Below are 25,467 nucleotides of genomic sequence, written 5' to 3'. Positions count from 1 at the left end.
TTCATATTTATTTCATGTTTGAGTTTAGTTTTTAATGAATAGACAACGTAATGTACATGTTTATTGTTCTGTTTCTTCAAAATAAATTTGGATTATACTTAAATTGTTGAAAGTTATATATTTTTTATGTGTTTGTTTGTTCTTTAGGATGTTTCTTGAGCGCAGTCGATACACTTAAAACATTTCTACTAAACTACTCCGTTTCCTTTATGGATCAATAATGGAAATGTATATTTGTGCCAGTTAATTGTAAGCAACACAAGTGAGTTTTTTTCCAGAGATAACCCTTTATTCAAAAGAAAAGTTCAAACAATAAAAGAGTAAAGTGTAAATGCTACAAGCCGTTAATAGTGGTCGGGTAAAAAAAACTACAACCTGATTCAACCGTCACCAAAATAAGTAATCAGCTTTATTTCTGGAAATAAACAGGCAGAAAAAAACAGTCATAAGCCTAATCAAAACAGCAGAGTGAAATGTGTATTAAAAACACTTGTCGCTCACACTCTCACACACACACACTCACTTCCCCTTTTTTCTTCACAAGACCGAAAAGGATACATGGTGATATTAGAGTCACATGAATATTTGGAGTATATGCGTACTATGTGTAATACTTTGCTCAAGATCTCAGTGACAACCAATGTACACAAAATGAAATATCACATATTCAGGTAGATTACTATCAAAAGATCAGGTTTAGTTTGGCATTTTGAGCCATAAAGCTGTTCCACAAAGCAGAGCGTCAGGGCGGATACACCGGACAACAACTCAGAAAAGGGCGTCCCGAAATGCTTCCTCTTTAATTACAGTATGCAAATACTGTTCTGTAGACCCACTGAAAAGTCGACAACACATCTGGGATATTTAAGTAAATGACCTTTTGATAATTAGAGACCCACAAGCAAACATTAGCAACACAAAATAAATCATAACATCCTGTAGGTGGATTTCATGGCTCATTATGGGGACTTCAGCAGGCCTTTTATTTATAGTGAATGGGCATCAGCATCCATCAAGTTTCTACAAACTGGCAAGAATGCTGCTCAGTTAAAGTCAACATGTTGGTTGCTGATTACAGCACAAGCGCCATACAAAAGGTTCCTGCCCCATAATGCACCTGCACCGCCTGGATGAACACTTTATAGGCACAAACAAACTAGTGGGATGAGATTTTTTAAAAAAAAAGGTATGGTCCTAAAGATCCCCATGAAATTAAACCCTGTTTGATCATATCGTTTGTCTGAATGTTTCATGATTTGTGGCGGAGTCCGCTGCTTCCGCGCTGGATTTAAAACGGCCTTCGTAGATACCGGCCTCGCTGCTCCGACATCCGAGCTGCAATCGGTCGCTGTGACTTCACAATGAGAGCCTTCAAGTGGAGAAAAACTCAGGGTGGCTTTATTGTGCAGGTGTCACGGGGGAAGAAATGCATCGACAAAAAAGGACGGTGATTTACTACCGGGGAGCGACCCCTCACCATGAGCTACAGCCGCCCCGCGTAACCACGGGGTCGTCAAATCAACCAGGAGAAAAACCTTAAGGATGATGACTAACACACTCGGGGGACATTTTCCTCTTCACTCGGGTGTGTGAACATTGGTTCGTTGGGTTTGTAAAATATATATGACACATAAAATAACACAATGTATACAATAGCTGTTAACACAACTTTAAACAAAAAATAAGCCTCAAACGCAAGCCTGGTATAATAAATCTGAGAAAATCATAATAAAACACATCTTTAAAAAATGATGCATAGCAGAAACAACATTGCAAAATCCAGCTATACTGCACTCAGACCTAACCCTCAGCCAGCCCATTTGTCTGGAAACAGGTGTCTGGAGTGTTTTGTTTTGCTGTTTCCAGGTGGAGCTCGATGCTCAGGCGGAGAGAGAGTCTAAAGCGCTCCTGTTAGAAAGTAACAGGGAGGGAGAGGAAAAGAAGAGAGGTGTTTCTGGGGGCTCAGAGGAGGAGAAGGGGAGGGTAGGAGGAGGGAGGGGGGTTGAAAGACTCCCCGCTGTAAACACTGCTGCTCGGGACCGAAGCTCCTTCGACTCGGCTGACTCCATGATGCTCTTCTCAAAACTAGCAGGAACCACGCGACTCCCTAGGTGTTCTCCTCATTGACTTCCTCCTCAAGCTTGCCGACCACCCTCTTCCTCAGAGCTTCGTCGGACAAACCCTGACCCTTAGGTTCTGGGCAGCCCTCTGGGGCCCTTATCCTCCTCCGTCTCCAGACCTCATCTTGGTCCTCCTCATCGTCCGCCTCGTCTTCGTCGTCGTCTTCCTCGCCGTCAGCCTCATGCTCGTCCTCCTGTCTTTGGATTAACCTCGCCTGCTCCATGGTCTGTTTTTCTGCAGAACAAACATTTAGAACAGTCAGTGACCGTTAACAAAACTTGACAACATGCAAATCTGTGCTGTGTTTATGTCATTTATGTTTCTAAAGCAAATAAATTATTAATTATGCTCTTATAAAAAACTCACTCTGGTAGTAGTCTGAAGAGGAAAAGCGTCGTGAGGGGAAAACAAAATCTGCTATGAAGACCAGCAACTGCAGAGACAAAACAACAATGCCCGTTAATTCATACTTGAAGAAGAAGAAGAAGAAGAGTCACAACAGTTTCCCTGTTTTTAAAAATCACAAACAGGTGCTGAGCGAGTACTCACCAGACCCAATGCAAGACCAGAGAACAGAGTGGCCAAACCAAAGATAACGTAAGAGCCCCAAACCGGAATCCCCAGCTGCTCCGTCATGTAGTTATGACAGCGCTGGAAAATACAAAAAGAATGTTACTTGAGCCTGGAGATGCACGGTCAATGACAGCACAGATAAAACAAACCGCTCATTATGACGAACATCTGCACCGTGGTTTCTTTTGACTCAAGCTCACATACAACGTCCAGCTGCCAGAAATATTAAGTAACAAGCTAAGTGTGTATTAATTCGCAGGTAAAAAATAGTCCAATAATTTCCACCTGTGTTCTGTAATATTTGCTAAAAAAAAAAAGAGAAGAAACCGTAAACTCATGGACAGATTAATATTTTGCTTTGTTTAAAAAAATAAATAAACATGATTCACTTCAACAGCGTTGTTTCCAATAAGTTCAATCTTCTTTCTGACAAAATGTGTTGTCTAATGTGTCTAATGTGTCAACCCTGTAAAACAAAGTTTTGTTGTAGTTTGCGCAGATTCCCTCATGCAATTTTCCCACTGAGCTGCGGAGTCGTCTTTGAAAGGATCGTGGGAAATGAAATAAACACCGTTCGACATACAACAACCCGGTGACAGACAGCACTGCCAGAGAGAAAAGAAAATCATCACTTACCCGGATAAACATGGAGAGCTTGAACAAAGCGGACATTGAATTCATCCTGCCAGAAAGGAGGAGGAAAACGATGGCATGTAATTTAATACGGCTTTGTCTATCTGTAACATCACTTCAGAGCCTAATCATGAAAAATAACAAGTAGGGGACATGAGGGGGTGTTTGTGGCTCTGCTTTTAAGAAAACAGGGGAGACACTAAGAATAGAACTAATAGGGCTGGTATCAGATCTTGTTGTGTCTCCTTAGGTCTGGGACATATCAGTCCTAATGTAAATTTAACAATAACCAGAAGAGCGTCTTTTGATCTTGATGTACAATATGTGTATATTGTGTTGGTAAGGAATTGGACAATGAGCCCAGTGTAACCTTATAACCCTTCATCATCAGCATGATCAGATAAAGCTGTGATTACTCACAGAAACGAAGAAGGCCCGAACCAAGTGGAAATCGGCTCGATCGCTTTCCACTTCTGATCATCGACAAAACTGAGGAAGTCGTCTTTAGTGCGAGCTCCCTGGTACTTCCTGAAGACGCCATCTATACAGCTAAAACACAAACATTAAACAGTTTAGGAATATTCAGTGTTTTGACTCACAAAACCGTGAAAGTGATGACCCAAAAGCGGCTGTTACACCACCATGTTTTATACAACTATCACTGATTCAAAGATTATTTATAATTTGCAATTTGGGATTGTCATTACTTTTCACAACTTTTTAATATAGATTGAATAGTTAATCAGAATAAATCGATAGAGATAAGTTGCACCCATTGACTGAAACTAATTGAGATATTTATATTATGCTTACAACTGTGGTATATTTTAGAAACACACATTGTATTTATGCTAAGAAATTAAGACGTTTTGCACTCTTAATAATTATGTTAAAGACAACAACAAGGTGTAGTTTTGTTAGTTCTGAACTTAGTTAAACCCATTATAATGGTAATGCACATCCGTGTTAAATACACCACAAGCAACCACACACACAAGAGGAAGTGAACAAAAACCCACAGACTACCCAAGAACTTACTGGTAAATAGTCGGAAGTGAAGTGATGATGAATCGCCCGCTCAGCCCTGACAGAGAGATGAGACAGAGAACAGTCAGTATGCAGAAAGAAATGTGTGTTTCGTTTTGAGTCAGACTTGGCAGACAGGCCGAATTAATGTTTGATAGAAGCTCCACTGCCATTGGCTTACATGATTCACACAGAGCTGAGGAGAAAAAACATTCACACACTGTAGAACAAAGTAGCCCTGAGGTGAATATCACTTTGTTGAAGCTCGTACAGAGCTTTCTAAAGGGGTCTTACTTAAGGATGTCATTTGCTGAGCTGCTAAACAAAAATAGCCGGTGTTAGAGTGAATATTTTGAGAGTCAGCATGAGACCACTGTTCCTTTGGGTATTTTGAGACAATTGAACAATCAATCGCAACTTTAGATAAAAGTCAGATAAAACTGATGCAAACTGGTAGCAACTATCTGGGTGTATTTTTGGCGAATGTTGTAAAATCCATAAACACAATAATATTTGAGCACGCTAAAGTGCATGCTTTATCTTTAGCAACTCGACTACTTTGACGTAAATATCACCTTTATGAAGGTTACAGTGAAGCTTTTTGTTGACTTCGTCAGAGGTGTTGACTCAACTTTAAGGTCATGTCAGAGGCTCGAGTTTGTAATGACTAATAGTGTATTACAAACACCGACTCTAACTTCTGTTATTGACAGTTTAAATAACACAAATGGACATTATAGGTTACTGATATGGTGTTTACTGCAGAGCTGCTGTGAGGTATTAAATCCATTAATCCCCGCTGTACTTCTTTGACAGTTATGTGTTGTGTTATGTTGCATGCAGGAGTCAGAGAAGCGAGCTGCCAGAGGTGATTCAAGCCTACCGGGCTGCTCCGTTACGTCCACCTTGGCTATGTTGACCCCCATGTCCTCCCCCCAGTCCGCGAACTCCTTCCATGCCGCCTGGAGCTGCTGACACGCCGGACACCAGGGAGCGTAGCTGCGGTGGGAGGAGGTGGGTGGGGGGTGTCAAGTTTCACAATTAAAAGACACAGATAAAAACGGCAAAGTCACGTTAGACACGCTAATTACTGAGAGGACACATTGAAATGTACCGACGACCCGACTGTGTACGTTTATTAGCGAGTTCCAACGGCTAACTGGCGAGCGTACAACTCTGTAGTAAGCTGGTTAGCTCAGTAAAGATGGCAGCGGTTTAGCTTAGCGAGACATTCAGAGAAACGTGTCCGGACTAAATTGGGGAAAGACAATATAATAAACAGAAGAGAGTGTTAAGGCTCGAGTATGACCGGACACCGCAAAATTGGGAGCTTAAAGAAGCTAATGCTAAAGTAGCCAAGTGACAAGCTCAGCCGTTAGAATCAGCCGTAAGAAAAACAGCCGTTAGCTGGACACTGACAATTCAATCATCCATTCTCCCGTCAGGATTTCCTCCCACGACCCGTCGGTCACTTCTCGGAGGCTGTCCCGCTTCGCCGAGACCGGCGGCGACGTCAGACACGCCGCCAGAAGGAAACAGCACATCCACGAGCGGTGTTTTCTTTGCCACGTTGAGAGAAACATCGTCGAGTCCGTGTTGCTGGCGCCTGCTAGCGAGCACGCCATGTCTGTCCGAGCTGCGAGGAGGAGACGACACGCCCACTTCCGGTGTGCGCCCCTACCGTCTGCGTCAGGTGGGTTGGTGTTTATTAACCGTGCGTGTGTGTGTGCGCGCGCGCGCGCGCGCGTGCGTGCGCGTGCGTGTGTGTGTGTGTGTAAAGGAGCTCTTATCAAGAGTTGTTTGGTAAGTCGTTACGAATAAAGTTAAGTCGTTAAAATAAAAAATACAGTTAAAATTAAAGCAAATTTGGAGATGCAAATGTTGCATAAAGGTGTGCAAGTAACGCGCTCAGGACAGGTGTTTCCTGTTGAGTGCTGAATTATTCAAACGAGCCAAAGCCTTCAAAGTAAAATAAAGTAGCTTGTCAAGTCTATAAAATAATTTATGATTTATTGTACACATGTATGTCCAGCAGGTGGCGTTATTGTCTCTAAAATACCTCAGTTTGAAGTAGATGGCCCATTTCAGAATAACAAGCATTATGTTATTCTATTATAATTATTGATGCATTAATGTGTATTTTACCTAAATGTTGCAGCTGGTAAAGGTGGGAGTAATTATATTTCGATTATATACAGCTGAGTAGCGTAACCTATAATAAATATATCATGAGTTCCAAGTTGATTTAGAATTTGTAATGATAATCTGACTTTTAAGTATTTAGCTAATGCTATCAACGTTGTGGAGTAGACATGTAAAGTAGCAGGAAAGAAGAGTCTACATCTACATGTTTAAAAAAAGGGGAAAAATACTTATTACAACCCATTAAAACTTCTGAGAGCTGAAGGTGTCGTCTTCAAATGTCTTGTTTATCAACAGTCAAAAACGAAAAGAAATGAAACAGAGCAAAGCAGCAAATTTCCATTTCAGAAGCTGAAACCCGAGTTCTCCTCGAAGAAACTTATCAAATTTGACCATTAATCAAACTGTGAGTCAAGGTTTCAAAGTGCAGATTAATGAGTTTATGCTCCTGAAAAATTCCGATAGCAAGTAATCACGAATTTGATCCACGAGGAACTGTGTCCTCTGCTCAGTATCTTCAAAGCTGCACGATCAAAGTGTTTTTGCATTTTGCATCTGCACATGCGAAAAACCCCACAGAGAGCAGAGTGAAATCCATTTGATTTGACCTCGAGGTGAAGTGCAATCCTATTAAGACTTTTCCTTCTAAGCGATGTCAAGCTATATATATATATATATATATATATTTTTTTTTTTTTCTTGTCTCAAAAAACCTTGAACTGTTAAGAAAATACGCTCGCAATGTTCTGGGTTGCCTGAACCACTTGTGCTCCTTTTAAATGTGATAGAGTTGGAGGTCAACTTGTCTTCGTCCACACATATATACTTTTTTAGTGGATAGATTCAACATTTTTAACAATTTTAATTGAATTTGTATTCTTATTACAGTCTGAGTTATCCTGTTGAAGACTCTGGGATTTACATATGTGCTTACACTATTCTTTACTGTGAAGTTATTTAAGAAAGGAACCTCTTCATGGCTGGAATGTGAGAATTATAACAGCTGTGAATAACTCTGTCGACCTTCATAGCATGGCATGTGAATCTCAACGTGCCCTTTGACCCCTTGCTTCACAATCTTTCTGGCTTGTGACCCCTTAAACAAAACTATTTCTACTTGCAACCCCCCCTCTCATCGGTTGCAAACGTCTACCAGTTGTACCAAAGAGAGATTATTTGTACCCTTGTTTTCACAGAATCATGTTTAGAGTTTGTGGAGGTCCTGAGCCACTACTCTAACTAGTCCCTGAGGGCAAAAAGCCTGAAAGATCATGAACTAAACCTTAAATTGACTCAATGAGCTCCTTCCTCAGGAGGAACTCATATCTCATCCTCTCTTCTTTTAGAAAAAAAAATACTAACACAGGCCAAGTTGGACCATTCTGTGTGCCCACAAATCTGTGGGCACACAATCTCATATCTTCACCTGCAGATTGAGAGCTTGATCAGTGTTTGTGCTCACTGACTTTGTCCCTCGCGAGCGTCCATACGTGCGCCAGAGAGTCAATCATCCTGCCGTGGTTTTCTCTGCATTGAGGAGGTTTCACTCTCTGAGTGAATCTGCAGAATGAGAGCAGTTATTATTGCTGGGAACCTGCAGGCTGATTGCAATGGCAGCCAGTTATCAGTGCACCTCACGCTCTAAAAATACCCCGCGGATGACATCCTTTTGTGCCCCTACCGTCGCCCCCCCCTTTTCTCCAGCCATCAGCTCTGCTCCACTTACAGAGCAAAATGAATCTCCTTCCTGCTCGGCAGTCATCTGCTCTCCTCCTTCAACTTAATGTGTCAGTGAGGGAAATAAGTGGCAGAACGGGGGAGTTGTTGTGCTATTATGTGTTGTTCCTTCAAACTCCATGACTGTGCTCAGGCTGCCGCTGGAAGCAGGAAGACTGTGACATTTTCGCTTTTTTTTTTGTTTTTTTTGAAAGCCATGTTGCTCGGTCCAACACACGAGGTCCAAAGAAGAAATATCTTGACATTCCAGTCTGCGTTTCACAGCAGTAACACCTTGACTTTTCATCAGATTGTTCACACATCTGACACCGACGGTGCCTTCAAGTGGGCCTCGTGTTCGGAGTTCATCTGATGCAAGAAGACGTCGCAAACAAGCACTCTGCAGTGAAAGATTTTTTTTTTTCCTTCTAATTTTACATTTAATTTGCTGCTGATTAAACTGTCGATGGCTGGCCAGAGGCTGATTGTTGCCATGGCTACTGCTCAGCTACAGTGCAGCTGGATGCCGCCGCAGACAGAAACGTACAAAAATATTTTTCCTTTTGAATATTTCTCTTTGAGTGTGAGTTTATACGTTGCTTAAAGTTGCAATATACAGAATTAAGATTCAGCAAACAAAGATATATAGTGGAGCTTGCAATGTTAGCTCACACAAACTGCATATATATATATATATATATATATATATATATATATATATATATATATATATATATATATATATATATATATATATATATGCCCACATTCATGGAGGATTGTCACGTAAATGTAGTTTTTATCCTGGCCTCTATAATTCTTTCTTTTGACGTCATTTGCAGCTCATCATGCTACAACAATGTTCTGTTGTACACAGATAAGTTGCTACAAAACTACACATTTTGTAGCAACTTTTGCAAACGGGTAAAACCTTTTGTCAACTTCTGTTTCCAGCATTGCTAAGACTCCACTTTGAACCTCAACTTGTAATGTGATCATCTCAAATATGTAACACTCCAGTGTCAAATGTCAAATCAAGTGAAGTTTATTTGTGTAACATAATAACACATACGACACACAAAAAACAGTACAAAAGGAAGGACAATGTCAAATTCTCAGTGTAGGAAATTCAAAGAAAGATCTGCACTATAGTAGAAAATATACCAACAGAATCACAACATAAGAATAGGATTACACTGCAGCTGGTGCAACACTAATGTAACAAATCCAACGCAAGATGTTCAGGGAAATAAGTCCAAGAATCGAGTCCAGTCCAGCGGAAGAAGTCCACTTTATGAGTTCCTCTTTGGAGTGGAGCCGTTATCAGGATAATGTTGAGATTCACAGTCATTACTGCAAACTACAATCCATCAGGGCGATTATTGCAGAAGCCTGAAGTATAGCAACGCTCTTCAGCGCTGCACAAGCAGAGAAGAGTTGAAGATATTGTTGCACCTCCTTGATGCCACAGCGGTTGTTCTCCATTAAAGGTCTTCAGCAACTCACCTGTTGTGACTTTATTGATTAAAGCTGAAGCCAGAACGCCTAAAAGTCCCCAAACCGAGCAGCACAGCCGAGTGCTCTTAAGAGAGAAGTAGCGTTGATTTGCCTTTAAAGCAGGCACACAAATATCTATTCAGACGGCACAATATGAAAATCAAAGTTCTACATTTACACCTCATACACTGAATTGCAAATCATCTTGTGTGTGTTTGTGTGTGTGTGTGGGCTGTAGTATGAGCTGCAGGAGAGTACAAGCAGCTGATGTGACCTGTAGGAAACACATGATGTTGAGTTATTGACTCGGCTCTTTTGCTCAGGACGATGTGCACGTACTTAGTGTCGGTGGAGTTGATTTGCAGCACTGCTAGAGCCTTGATAAATAGACTTTTACCTTATTAGAGCTGTAGTTCCTGATTGTTATGGCCGCTTGTATATATTTTATTGCAAACATGTTGGCAACCAGTTGCTTCTTTACACACGCAGCTGATCGCAACATTATCGTTCATTTAGAGTCTTGTTTGTGTCCAATTAATGAATCTAAATCCAACCCCGGCTCTCCTTTTAGCTCTCTTTTTGGTCTCCACCTATGCTAACTTAGCCGCTAAATGACCCACTATGTTCACTAGCATACACGTTGTCTGCTTTGCTGTCCGGCCCTGTGAAGTTATTGGACAGTTAGTTTATCAAAGTGAAGCAAAATATTAAAGTTGAATCCAAAACAATGAGTTAAGAGATGCTAAAACGCTCCGTAACGCAGTTTGGGTCCATATAAAAACATGTTTATTCATCACACCGGGTGTGGATGCTTGTTCCTCTGGCAGCAAAACATCTGTCCGCTCAAAACACATTTGTTCTTCGATCGTTTGTGTCGAGGTTTCTGACCTCGCCGCAGCTCAGAGGCCCGGCGCTCTCTGCAGCGTTAGCTCGGCGTGAACGTGGAGACTAGCATAATGTCGTACGGCTCTCAGAGGTTGTTAGCGTCCGCGTGACAGCTGATGGTAATTTCAAGAGTGATGAGTGAGAAGTGGCACAGCGTGGGAGTGAGGAGGTAGAGCACTCCAATCACAGAGGAGCCTTTCAAACAGGCTGCACAACGTAACCCTTTACAATCAGTTTCTTTAGGTTTGCCACTCGCTTTCTGTCCCTGTAATCTCTCCCTCAGACATACGCCGGTGTTATAGAAGTAATGGAATCGTATGTGAATGTAATTCTCCTGCTTGTCTCTCTTTGTCTCTTTGTCTTTCTTTACAACAAACAGTTTCTTGTTCTTTTCGTCCCTCTCTGTCGTAACCGAGTGACACGGCGCTCTCGTCACCCTCATCTCCAGCAGCAGCCGGATCTTTTTGAGCGATTCATCTATGATGATCACTAAACACTCCACCTGCCCAGCATCACACAGCTGACACGTGTCTAGACATGCCGGTGAAAAAAAACATCAAGCAGCTAAAGAGGATGTTTTACTCTGCAATTAGTGGAGACCAAAACGGAGCTAAAGGAAGAGTGAGTATTGGATTTGTCAGAAAGCGCTCATAGGATGCAAAGGGAACAAAAACGTCCTCGTCAGACGGACAACAAGGACTTTGATTGTCTTTTACAATGTTGTGCGTTTCCAAATTTGCGCAATCTGTCAGGGACTCCCGCTAAACACAAAAAGATTTTAAGAATTTAAACACCTCAAACTCTCTTTTTTTTTTTTTTTTCCATCCTGACATGTTTCCCCAGTGGAGCGACGGACCATCAGACAAACCAGAGAGCAGAAAATAGCTTAGCGTGGCAACAACAGCTAAATACCAGCTGTTCCAGGATCTCCATCGACATCTGGAACCGCCGGAGCGGTCCTCATTTACCTGTGAGATTTCATATTTTTAGCCCGGTGTCCTCTCGTACATCTTACTCTTTCTCACCATCGGGCTTCCTGTGGTTCAGACTCTCCAGAGAAATGCAGCGCCAACTGCTCTCACAGTACAAGCTTCCATCTGTCGCTGTAACACACAGACAGCATCACAACAACATCATTCAGTGTGCATCACTACATTTCATATTAATTATGGGACGATGTTGTGTTGACTAATGCGTTTTTTAACGTTGATTGTTTTAAAGTCAGATTTTTTGGGACAGTTTCAATTAAAATAGGAACACCCGAGGTCTGCATACCACCTTAAAAATGTATTTTTATTTTTAAATTCAACAAAATTGTAGTTTTAAATTTAATTTGAAAGGTTTTGAAACCGTGCAAGCTTAAAAGATTGGGTTTGGGAATCAGTTTTTCACATAGTTTAATTCCTGCAGTGACATTTTTCTGCTATTATTTGTAAAAGTGATCCCTCTTCTGCTCTCATTTGTTGGGCGGTGCCGCCAGTGAGCAAAGTGTGAAATGTGAGGACGTAAAACGTTGATCGCATGCTCAGTATTTTATTGCCTTCCACCAATCGCCTCTCCTTCTACATTCTGCCCTTATGGGATTTGTCTCCGGCGTACAATCCAAACTTCAGTAATTGCTTCAGTAACAGAAGACCTCCTGCATGTCTCATAAACACTATAAATCACTCTGCACCACCAAACCACATTAGGGATTCTGCAACAGAATGCCTTTTCTCATTTGCGAGGTTCGTACCAACAGTATCTGCAGTCTTCAGCTCGGCAGCCTGCAGAAGTGTCACAGTGTCGCGCTATTGAACCCTCTGGCCACTGATTAATGAGTCTCCCTCCTCCCTCGGCGCTCTTAAAGCTGCCACCGAGTCGTCATTTGTTTGCTCGTCTGAGTCACCTGAGGGGACGATGTTGGTTTCAAACCCATATGCCACGTTTTGGAGGTGTTGCACGCTGGATAATAAGTGGTTTGTTTTCTGATTGCATGCATTAATTATGCTCCTCAGATCGGCACTTAGATAGACAACTAATCACCAAACACTTCTCTGGAAAACAAGCTTCGCTCGAATGCGACAAAAAGCAGAATTCATCAACGCCAACAGGGCGAAGCCTAAAAAAGATGCTCTCAAATGCAGCATAATGTTTATACATGTTTAATATAATGTGGCAACAGTTAAAGTTAGGGATGCACAATCCAACTTTATCAGTCCTGGTACCGACAGTTCATAAGCTGTTTGATTGAGTGGGATTCTTTAATTAATGTGTCAGGCGACATCAGATTTCAAACCAATAACAACAAATATAACACATGTGTAAGTATATTGAATTGTTCTTTATTATTGAAATAATAAACTGTGCACCAGCAATGTAGGAATTACAGTTATATGTATTGATATAGCAACAAATTCCAGTATAAATTCCAGTATTGCATCAAATAGATCAGCCCCATTTTCACCAACATCCAGCTATTTGAGTCAGTAACGGTCCAATATTGGCATCTTTAGTTCATAAAGTTAAAGTGAAAACTCTTAAAAAAATGTTCAACCCACTTCAGTAATCTTTTCCTTTTTTAAAATCCAGTATAATAACTTAGGAAGGACTTGACACACAAACTTCAGGATGGATTTACGGATAGCTGGTGTAAACCAATCCTGCACAGTCAAAAAAAAAAAAAATCTTTTTCCCAAATGTGATGTACGACCATAAATTCAGGAGCTAAAGAAGCGTGCGAGGTGGTGAACGCGCCAGAGCAATATGTGAAATGAATTTATATTAGATTGCCAGCCGCGCTGGGAGAAACAAGGATGGAGGAATCCATCACCTACGGGGAAGAAGATAAAGTTTTACCAACACGCCAACAGAAGTGCGATGAGCTGTTGAAGTCTTTACTGTAGGTTACTGCCACAGCTGAGCATAGGTCAGTGGTACAATCGATGTCCTTAAAAGGTTTACCTTAATCCTCCCCAACAGTATTAAATGCATCTCATGGTGGAAAATGTAAGTTGCATGCAACAGCTGGCTGAAGACGCATTTTCTCACACCTCTTAGAGTCTCCTTTTGGCAGTTTGCACGTGTGCGTCTGTCTGTTCGAGCCTCTCTGTGCCTGCTTCCTCCACCACATGGTCCTCTATTTAGCTAATCATCGTATAAATAGTGGGTTCTGTGTCGCTTTTTATGTACATGTGTGTGTGTGTGTGTGTGTTTTGCAATAAGCGATTCTCCCAGCCTCTCACTGCAGAGCTCGGAGGTTCACGGGCAGCGCCGTGTCGCAGTGGGGCGTGCGGGAGGAAAGAGAGGGAGGAAGGAAGGAAGGAGAGGAAGGAAGGGAGGCACTGAGCGACGTAAGAGGACGAGCTGTGATGGCTGGAATTGGATCAGTCGGACAGTGGGTCACTGGGCCGCTGATTCTGCCCAGCTCAGCTTACAGTCTTGACTCATCTCGGGAGGAATAGAGTCCTAATCTTTATTGACACTTCATGACGTCCACTAAGGCCGTGAAGGCCGTAAATTCCTGCTTCAGCCGTAAGATTAACTCAGTGGGTCTGAATGAACTTTAATTTGATTACGCTCGGCAGCTATCATCTGTTTATTTGAATCATTGACTTTTTATTTGATGCCGAAAACTTGAGAATATTTCCCAGTTCTTAAAATCTTTCAGACTTTTTTTTCATGTTTCTGTTATACTTGAGTAACACAGAGCCCCTAGCGGAGGAGGTCAGCGATATTCAAATTTTGTATTTGTTTTATTGTACTAAATTGAAAGAAAACCTGCAACGATACACGAAAAACAAACCAGTGCATTTGTTTGCATATTCTGTTTATTTATTTTTTTGCAAAGCAGCAGGGAGTTCACCGGGGTTGTGCATGCTGTCGATTAGTTCGGGAGCGTTGGTGGTTAATAGTGTGCCGCCCTGGATGCCTCTTTATGAGGCTCTGTAAATGTGTCAGGCAGCAGCAGGGGAAAGCCAACTCTTCTGGTTCCTCTAATTGGATTTGCACGTGTGGAAGAAGAAGGCCTGGATTCATTTGGAAACAAAAGACGTTTGCCAAACGAATGGGCTCGGCTCTCCGGGATAAACATGTCAGGAGGAAGGACGGTGTGGTTTTGACGAACTCTGCAGCATGAATGAAAAAAAAATCAAACAAAGAGCCGACATTGGAGATGGTTCTGACATTTTTAAGAATGCCAGCCAGAAGGTTGATCACCACCCACGGAAAAGTTTTTTTTTGCCATTAAGCACACGCACACAGGATGAGAAACCCCCACTGCGACAGAGCGGCTGTCAGAGCGTCCCCATTCAATCAACTATGACACATTTTTATTGTGTTGGCTTTGTACGCCTGCACATTTTACTAGAAGGAAACAAGTGCAGACTCTCAGGCTTTAATTCGAAGGGGCGTTTACATGCAGCCTCTTTTAGCCATGCTAGTGGTGATGATTAAGGAATAGTCACGTCAGTGCGTTGGCCCAGGCGGAAATATCCCAACAGCGATTGAATGAATGGTCATGAAATAATATACAGATATTCATGTCCACCTCGGGACGACCCCTTGACTTTTGTAGCGCCAACAACAAGCGCAGAACTGTGTTTTACGATCAAAACCTTCAAAACAAAAGACACTCTCTCTTAGTGCTAGTTCGAAAATGTTAGCATGTTAGCGTGCTGACACGCTAAAGTAAAATGGCTAACCTGGTAAGTTACTTCACTGCTAAACATCAGCGTCTCCCCTGTGAGCATAATGTTAGCTCAAAGCACCACTGCGTCCACGCTACAGCGTCGCAGAGCTGCTAGCGTAGCCGCCGACTCTCAGTCCTGTTACTTGTGTTCTCCTTCAAAGCTTTTTTGGTTCGCTCGAAGAATTGCACAAAGCAAGAAACCTGGAAACACACATAAAAGCACTTTCCACTACTTTCTGGCTGCACATCAGAGCACAAGGGGCTCAATTGATTCATCTCTCTTCTAGTTTTTTGTGTGTGAAATGCTGTTTTTACCTGAATACTCTGGGATCCCCTGAGGAAGAAAGAGATGCAACAAAACACCAAATAACCCCTTTATCTTTACTCACAATGCACATGAACATCCATCCCGGAGATGACAACAGGAACTCCAAATATTTAGGAACGCAGCTTCCCGCCTTCCCGTGAATCTTCACTTCAAATGCGTCAAAACTAAGAACCCCCGAGGAGGCCATTAAGCGCTCGCGCGCTCACATTAACGCCGGCTGTGCCGATCCGAAGGTGAAGGCGAGGCGCGTTGAACACGCGTGACACATTCGTAATCAGGGAAACAAATGGCGTCTCGCGGTATCTCATTTGCCGCTAATGGCGTATTTAACGACGAGGCGCGGGGAAACACACAGACGACTGTTTCGTCTGTCGAGGCATAATGGAGCCGCCAGACTCGGTCGCCTTCAAAAATTAGTTTGAGAACAAGATGCTGCTTCGTGTCAGTGAAGGATTATTGTGATGTGTGTGTGTGTGTGTGTGTGTGTGTGTGTACGCCAGCACAGAGGCTGTTTTTCGCCAGCGGCCCTGAGTGTATTGATTTATCTACATTGCTGCTCCGATCTGGTTTATATGATTGATCAAACATTTATAGATGGAGCACTAAACTCACTGGCTTTCCTTTTCCTGGAGTGAAATCACATTTGTGCATTGTGATCTTCCAGATCCTGCGGTGACTTCAAAGTTCATATTTCAGGCGTAATCAATGCTGGAGAGTACATTTACACAATTGTAATTGTCTTTTACTACATTTCGGAGGGAAATAAAGTCCGACTTACATTTTGCAGGCCGGATTTCGGAACTCCTACTGTAATGAAGTATTTTGACATCACTATAAATATTGCTCTCTCTTACGCTGTGTGTTTTCCCTGCAGGCCCGTGCTGCTAAAATACCACAAATCCTGCTCATGTTCATCTATAACCATCTGGAACGAGGCGCTTACATAAGGTGCATCTCCTTATTGCTAAGAATGCCCGATGCCCATGTAAGTAAAGTCACTCATGACTCACCGGCAAGCGACGCTCACACATGCGGGCCTCTAGTAGAGGCCTGTCGGAAGCAGTGGGAGGACACAGCCTGAAAAGCAAGAGGTGGGCAGCGCTCAATGGCGTATCATTCACAGACGGACACCCACGCAGACACACACACTCATCGGGAAGCTTTAAAAAGTATGTTTATGCAACGAGCTTCCTGCCCCGGAGCAAAGTACGCGAGTAGATCCTCGTCCCCTCGCAGGAATACACATGAAACAGACTCTTTTTTCGGATGTGACGTCAAAAAGGTTTCTCTTTTCATAACGTGACGGCGTGCCGAGGGTCCACATCGCTTTCCAGTTTTTCATCGATTCGTGAAGACACTGGCTTTGTGGGAGAAAATTGCACTTTTTGGGGGGTTTTCCAGACTTTTCAGAGAGAAATCCTCAAATATAAAGACTTTAATGCTTTAAAATGAGCCAACCAGCTTCCAAATTAATCATGAGTTTGTATCACAAGCTTCAGGAATTATTTATGAAAAACCCAAACAGACAGGACTGCCAGTGCATCCCGACTCTACGCTCACTATATCTACTGTTAACGGTCGATAGTGGAGGTACAGATGGAAGAAACTTAGGATTTAAATTAACTTTACGATATCTCGTTAATGTTTTTCCCCAAGATCTGTTTGTTTGTTATTTTTTCTTTTACTTCTGTCATTCTCAGGCACTAGGGGTTATATTTTAACACCATCCAGTCGTTTCTTTACGGTTTCTGGATGTGAATAGTTTGTTCGCTGTTGAAAGAATATAATTAATTTATCACGCGCAGCAAAAGTGCCCTCCTGAATTCCCCAAAGTAGGTAAAATATGATTAAGTGCTCACTACGGTGCCGTGCATACAGCACATACAGCTTTCTTTCTTTTTTTAAACAGCCTGAATTATTATTTTCTTTGATGAAAAACATAAATTTTGCTCTGCTCCTCTAAAAAATGTACTTGGGCACAAGAGTGCCATCGATGTTGGTCGTAATTCACTTACAATTTTAGTTTTTAACCAATTGTTTAACAACTTCTCAGCTGTAGAGCCTTAATATGAATCATCACAGCATAAGAAACATATACCAGGCTGTTTTATTCCTTTCATCATACCGGACATGCAGCCCTTCAGTGCAATCTAGTGTGTGTGTGTGTGTGTGTGTGTGTGTGTGTGTGTGTGGAGGGGGGTGATCTTATCATTATTCAGTGCAACAAAAAGCATGCCATGTTTGAGCCAAAGCCAACATGAAGCGTCTGCAGTTTGTCTTTTTTCCCTTCTTTGCTGCAATCTCTTGCAATCTCAGTTCATCAAAGACACACAAACCTCAACTGTTGATGTTAAAAAAAATAAAAAAAATCCACTTAAAGCCACGATGGACTGTGTTGTCAGGGTAGCTTTTGGTGAATCTCTGTGCTGTTTGATGCTGTTGAGAAAGGGATTGTGGATTTGTCCTCCATTAGTTGCTCTGAACTCCAGATAGAAAGCTTGAGCTACAAAAAGAAGAACAATGTACATATGCAGGTGTACTAAGTAATGCATAGAGCTTCACAAGTGTTCCTTTACACTTTTATTTGAAGTCTTATATCATAACATTAAAGTAACATTTGAAAAAAAGCTAGATGAGAGAAATATATATGAAACCTCACACCCATTGCCATTCGAGGTATACTAGGGTTGGGGCAAAAAATCGATACAGCATAGTATCGCCATATTTTGCCTGGCGATAGTGTATCGATACACGGAAGTCAAGTATCGACCTTTTATTTAATCAATTCGAAACGTTTTTGGTCCTAGAATAGGAAAATCAATCTATTTCTTGATGACAAAGCTTCATTTAGGGGACAATTTGTGGTTGAAAAAAAATCGCAATACTCAATATATCGCAGTATCGTGATAATATTGTATCTTAAGTATCGAGTTGATATTGTATTGTGGGACCTCTGGTGATTCCCACCTCTAGTATATACTGGTTCTTTCTTGTTCTTCAGTGCCTGCAGTACAGTACGAGGGGTCTAATATTAGAACATGCAGACCTGTACGGTGGCGTTTTAGAGCTTCAGTGATGGTCTTTGTTGTAGTTTGAAGTGCATTAACAGAGAGGTTTTGCACCACACTCTGCTCCATTTGAGCATCTGTTTTCGTGCACTTTGCCTCTCGAAAAGCTCCTCGTGTTTAAAGGTAAACTCTGCCTGTGTGGCTCAGTGTTTAAAAGGAACATTCCAGTATTTTGTCAACCTTCGGTATGTCGTTTAGATCGTTTAGTGCTGTAAACGCAGCTCACGCCAGCGGGCGAGCGAGCGACATAAAAATGAATGAATAAAATTGACACTGGATTTAAAGCTCTAAATGTGATTGTAACGTGATTAATGTGTCTGCATGCACTCAATGTTGTTTTGTGTGTGTGTGTGTGCATTTACATAAGCCCAATGCTTCCCATAAAACACACTGCTTTCCAGGAAAAATCAAATCCAACCATTCAATCACAACCCTTCAGCGTGATATTACCCAGCAAGGCTTCTAATGTCCTTTGCTGTCGGAGGCGGCATTCACCACCGAGCCTCTTATTGCTCCCCGGGGGGGCTGCTGCTGCTGGGATGGGGGAGGCATCAATGAGCAAATTGGTGGATCAATGGTCACCAAGCCAACCTCTAGTGCCTGTGGGAGGTCAACTCTCCATTGCAGAAAGGAGAGATTTACAAGGACACGTTGGGTGTGGTTGGGAGGAAGACTGAAGGAAACATGGGGGGAAACAAAGAAACAAGGAAACAGAAGGGTAGATTGGGCAAATAAATGACTCCACAACCCATGATATCATGGAAAATATATCAGTATTTCCTGGTTTTAAGAGAAACATGGCGAAGAGCATGCTTTAAAATGTGCTGAATTCCCAAAATACAGAGAGATTGCCTTCACACAGCTCCAAATACGGTGACGGCTGAGCCAGCGGCTAGCGGCTAGAAGCTAACAGTGCTCGCAGCGCTAACAAAGCAAATAACGGCAACAATGCCGAGAGCTAGCATCATGCTAACAACATGTATCTCAGTGATGCTGTTGAGACGTTAGCAACTGCAAAGCTTTCCTCCTGAGTTGTGTTCCTCCAAAAGTAAAATAGCAACAAAGATGGCTAGCGTGTAACGCAGCACAGCTAAAACTCTATACCACATTACATGTTCATTGATTTTTCAAAAGAAGAAAACAGTGAAACCGCTCCCTCCGTCACCCTGAGATGTGAAATACATCACTCGCTCACGAGTGGTAATCCCTGAGGTTTCACTGTGCGGAGAAAGAGGGGAGTCATCTTTCACCAGCTGCTGTAAATGGTTTTTCATATGTGATAAAGATGTTTAATGGCTTTGAATCTCTCGCTTTTGTCTTTGGCCTGAGGGCTGTTCCTTCGTTCTCCACACCTCCCAATGGCCGTATGCCATATGTCCAGTGATGGATGTCGCTATCAGACTTTCATTGGATGTACATATTTTCTAATCACAGTCAGTAAAAGCAGCATAATGTACCTCCTCCTGGCATATTTCTCTCAAAAAATGAACAATAGCACTATAACTTCATACAGTGTTATTTTTGTTTCTCTTATTTTGCCCCCGTTTCTCTGCACCTGTTCTGTTTTCATTAAATCGGAGGTAAACAGTGGAGTCCTCAGGCCGGTAACAAAGCCTGCAGTAACAAGAGCTGACTCCATTAGTGGGGAGTCCCTGCTGGATGCTGGGTGGTGGGTGGGGGTTGGGAGGCGACTGAATGGATTGATGGAAGCTTGTAAAGCACATTGTAACTACTTCGGTACATTGCCCAACACTATGACTCTTAATTTCCTTGACATTTTGGGGTTATTGAGAGTATTTAGTCGGAGTAATTCTTTGGAGGAGATGGGGAGACGTGAATCTGGATCTGCACATCGATATTATTCAAATATATGAGCCCTAAAGACACATCGATTGCAGTGTGGCTCAATAAATTTTAAACTACATGGCACATAATGTGTACGCTTTAGCCCAGTGCAGCTCTAAAAGTGACGGATATATGCATGTTCAGAGACACTGATATCGAGTGCTGCAGGAATGAGACCTAAAACAAAGAAGTGAGAAAGCATTTTAACACTTCAAGTTCCTTTATTTTTTACTTGGTTGTTGGTGAGATGTCTGAAATAAAGAGATTTTAACATTAAATATGTCAGTAAACACCCCACAAGTGAAATGTGAAGCTTGTACGGGTGGGCGGTTGGCAATGAGAGGCAGAATGAGAGTGAAACGTCATCACACACACTTGTCCTCCTTCACAGCCTCGTTGTGTTTCTACTCGTGCTGATGCAACCGGGTCCTCGTTTGTTTCTTTCCTGACGTCTGACGATTGCGTTCAAACTAAAAAAGTGTTAATTGGTCACGATTATCTTGCCGGATGAAACGTGTAAGTATCAATCAAGCTGATTCTGATTCTGATAAACATTGTTTTTTGTTCCACACAGAAACATATTTTCCGCAATAATCATCCCAAATTCATTGCAACAATCCCGTTGGGTTTTTTGTCGAGGGAGCCAGTGCGACGCTAACTTCCTGGTTGGCCTACAAAAATATCCCTGCAGCTCTCCATGATCAATATTCTCCCATTCTGTGTCCAACCCTCAGGAGAACATTGTGTGAGTCCCCGTGCAACAGCAGAGCTGGGCTTCAGTCACAAATCCCCATCCTACTTATATAAAACAAAATATCATTATGCCATTGATTCCCGCACAGACTCCCTGAACGTGATGCTGCACATGGAGGCATTTCCCCTGCGCACATGTCTCTTCAGGCAGCCCACACTGTTGCTGGTTTTGAGTGAATTCTCGATAACGCTGACCCTCTTACAGGAAGGCTGTGCGCAGAGAGAGAGAGAGAGAGAGAGAGAGAGAGAGAGAGAGAGAGAGAGAGAGAGAGAGAGAGAGAGAGAGAGAGAGAGAGAGAGAGAGAGAGAGAGAGAGGAGAGCCACCCAGCACACAAAGGAGCACTTAAATGTATTTCAGTTGCAGTTTCAGCCGCGTTGGCCGTTGCATCTTCACTGACAACATGGCACTGAGAGGCAATCCAAGTCCGTGGCGAAGGAACACATCATTACGGCGTTCCTCTCGTGCCGGTTCCCTGCAGAAGACTGCAATATGGAAGCCAAGCGTGCAAGAAGACAAACAAACGGGCCAATGCACTATTTTCTCGATCAGTCATTCCCTAATATCAGTAATGATGCATGTCTCTGCTGCATTTCAAACAGCAAACTAACAACTATACAGTGATCACTGATTTCATTTATTTCAGAGCTTTAAGGAAAAAAGGTGAAGAACTGAATCTGAAAAATCTTTTTTTCAGAAGTTTTTCTTCACAAAAACACACAACGAGCTGCAAGATGTTTCTTCTTTACATCTTTTTTACATTTGACTTTACTTTTTCACTCTCTTCCTCTTCCCTGTTTTTCTTCGGGACACATGTCCATCTTGAGATGAAAATGACCCTTTAATAACAAGAGAAACTCAATGTTGTCTTTACTGTCGTTCATTCTGGAGCACATTGAGTTAAGAAATATTAATCATAAGCGCGAGGCACCTCTCCTAATTTCTCCCCGAAGGCCTAATTTACAAATATTGCATCAGGAAAATGCATATTTCGGGTCAGCGTGAAGGGCACAGATGGTGCTGAATCCATAAACACGAGTTCATACGAGGTTATCGGGAAAAGATCCTGTCAGCAAGTCAGCAGAGTGACTTTGGGCTTTTGTTAGTCAAGTTGCTCGTTCTGCTACAGAGAGCCGTAATAGCAGATGGCGACGATGTGAGAACTGAAGAAGGAAAGGTCACCGCAGGTCAATGTGCAAGTGATGTTTCGGGCGGCGCTTTCCTAAGTTTGATTCACTGCTTCCTGAAGGTTACATAAAGCCCTGAACTCTGTCAACTGCAAATGATCAAAATGGGATATAAATAGCCCGATACCTCTGGGGATTATGTCTCTCCTGGAGCAAAGGAGGAAGCCAAGTCCACCTTAGTCATGGTGACCAAAGGTCCCCGAACCTGAACTACTTGTTTTAACCCAAACTGTGATCTTTCCTCAACATAACCAAACCTTAACTGTGGCGCTGTCACATGATTTTGTCACAGTTGTGAGTAGCACAAGCAAATGATGTAGTCCTGTTAACGGGCATCAGCTCAGAAAACACCGTCATTCCAGACAAAAAGCATATTTTGTCGTTCAATTTGAAGGACTTCTCTTTGCCAGAAGCGTTCACCGTACTTTACTGCCGTGCTCAGATATTGCAGAAAGGGAGAAGACGTAAAAAACTCTTTTACGATGAACCGACATTTCAATGCAAGGTCTTTAGCTTTAACTCAAAACCAAAGAAACGTAGCTCGTCCAGAAAGGATGTCTCCTTCACCGTGTAATTTTAGACCCAGTACAAACATCCAGCCTCCAAAATTACAGAAGCTTCGTCCTCTAAAGAGTTACACAACCACAACTTTTCTCAAGCCCGAGCTCAGTGACAAAGACACCCGCTCTCTTCATATCTTACTGATATCAGCGACGTGTCCCATCGAGATTCATATCTAGCCGGTGTTGTGTGCTGCGATGCTCCTGCCGCTGTGCACTTCGTTCTTTTTGACGCCTGCAGGGCTGCAAAGGACGGCCGTGATGACGAGAGTTAACGGACTCAATGCGACACACAAAGGAGACAAGATCCCTTATCGATGGAGGGGAGGACTCACGATAAATCACGTGAGCTCTTGGTGCGACGGTGGAACTGTCGAATTGGAGCTTCTGTGAGGCCTTTATGAGCTTTTCAAGAGCAGATGTGTCTGCAAGTTTAAGATGTTCTTTACATTTAGCACTCCGGTCTTTTACTTGAGTAAAACAATACCATGCAGTGAAGGTTTGTGATGTTAAAGTCTTACTTCAGTAAAAATGTCCTTCAACATTATCATTACAAGCTGCATCATGCGAGATGAATATAAAACCAGTATATAAGCGATTCATAAAAGTTTTCCTTTGATTTAACTTAGCGTGTTTGCTGATACGGTTCATCAGCAGCTACTTTACATCACACTGTCGTCTTCTGTGCTAGTGCACAACGGGGTCACCCAAAAAACAACTTAATCACAAACTTTTGGAGCTTTCTGGGCTGCGATCACGGAAAAAGTGAAAAGAAATCGGTGAAGGTTTTCTCTCCTCTCAGAGCCGCCTGCCTGGTGTGTCTGCCCTGGCAGCAGGAGAGAGTTGGCTCTCACACACACAAAAACAAAAGATGAAATACAGATTCAGTAGAATTGGCCACTTTTCTCCTCGAAGGCGGTAAACAGGAAGACGCAGCGAGGGCCCCCGAACTGAGGAGATTTCACAGAGAACAATGTCATCACGCTGGAGGCGGAGAGCCAGCACGCATCCCGAAATAGCCGATGGTCTCGTTACAAACATTTGGTTAGGATCAGCGCTGTATTTGGTTAAATCCGGGGGGATATTTACACGGATAAACTTGCCATTTGTTGTCTATTTCCTCAAATCTTAACAGGGTTAGGAGCAGAAGCGTCGTCGGCACAGAATGCCGCAATAGAAATGAAACACATCACTCTTGTTGCAGAGATGAGAATCAGGAGCAGCTTGAGTTTATAGACGATTATTAGATCTGATTAGGGTGTAAATATCAATGCATGCACGAGGATTACGATTTGAATAAATACAAATGCGCGTTGCCTTTTTATTTCCTTCATTTGCTTTGATAATTTACGGATCTCCACGAGATCATTCCCGTCTCCACTTTTGTTTGTCAGTTTACAATGTGATGCGTCGGACACATTGCTGAGTGATTATCTTCATGAGACAAAGACGTCTGTATTAATGATCTGCCCATTCTCGAACTGCTCTGCAGAATTATGCAAATGCAATCACACTGAATGGCCTCACGTTTGGCCTCTGCGGGGCTGAGAAAGCCTTCCGTACAATGGGATTATTTCTTGTCTTCACGTTGTTGTGCAGGAGAGACGGAGGTGTTCGGCCATACGGAGAGGCTCTGGATGCCGAGAAAGAAAAAGCTCTTTCCAGAGCTGCTGCTTTTTCTTATCTCACAAGGTGTCACTTTCCATGTTTGCAATCTCTCCATGAGGAGTGATCTTTGCTCCCTCAGCAGCAGAGGAGAAGCTTTTTAAATAACAAACAACCCGAACACTGCAAAGTTTACACGGTGCCGACGCTCTGCAGCGCTGCACAGGTTTTATTGTTCAGTTATTATTCAGTTCTGTTTGTCAGTCAGTAAAGAAATATGTGAAAAGTAAGTGAGTACATTGTTTTCTATGGAAGCCCATTTCCACCACAAAAAAATAAGTCATAATTATTGACTTTTTTTTCATTATTTTTTTGTCACACTTTTTTTTGTTGACTTTTTTTTCATTATGACTTTTTTTTGTCATAATTATGATTTTTTGTTGTCATAATTATGATTTTTATTTTTTGGGGTGGAAATGGGCTTCCATAGTATTCTCTACAATGCTAAAATGCAATACATTTGTTAGTTTTCAAAATAGAAAACCTCCTTAAGTCTTTTATCAAACACACACACTGGCTCCAGCTTCTCAATTATGAAGATTTGCTGCTAATTTCTCTCTCTTTTATGTCCTATTTATGTGCAGTTAAGGTCATTAACCCAAGGTTTTGAGCTTGTGACGGAGATTTTTTAAATTATTTTTTGACATCCTATGTGCGAAAACAACAAATTGATTAATCAATAATGTGGGAAATGTCATTAGTTGCAGCCCTACAGCGATACAAGGGACTTTGCTGAGTAAGACTTGGCATACAACCTGACGCATATTGGACAAATTACCTTTATACATCACTTTAAATCC

The 25,467-nt window shown here is 42.3% G+C and overlaps 1 protein-coding gene across 1 annotated transcript; it reads right to left on the bottom strand.

Moving 5' to 3' along the window:
- Positions 1 to 267: 267 nt before the first annotated feature.
- On the bottom strand, positions 268 to 6,024 carry tmx1 (thioredoxin-related transmembrane protein 1). Its single transcript, XM_068580955.1, has 8 exons — positions 5,773 to 6,024; positions 5,237 to 5,352; positions 4,366 to 4,411; positions 3,748 to 3,876; positions 3,331 to 3,376; positions 2,671 to 2,772; positions 2,488 to 2,554; positions 268 to 2,355 (listed from the first exon to the last, which is right to left on the bottom strand). The coding sequence occupies exons 1-8, from the start codon at positions 5,976 to 5,978 to the stop codon at positions 2,108 to 2,110; spliced, it is 960 nt and encodes a 319-aa protein (XP_068437056.1). The 5' UTR covers positions 5,979 to 6,024; the 3' UTR covers positions 268 to 2,107.
- Positions 6,025 to 25,467: the final 19,443 nt, after the last annotated feature.

Source organism: Clinocottus analis, unplaced genomic scaffold (genome assembly GCF_023055335.1).
Source record: "Clinocottus analis isolate CAN_PGR_092001 unplaced genomic scaffold, fCliAna1.0.p SCAF_17, whole genome shotgun sequence".
NCBI classification, from domain to species: Eukaryota; Metazoa; Chordata; class Actinopteri; order Perciformes; family Cottidae; genus Clinocottus; species Clinocottus analis.
Note: the sequence above shows the minus strand (reverse complement) of the source record. Positions and strands in the feature narration are given on the sequence as shown.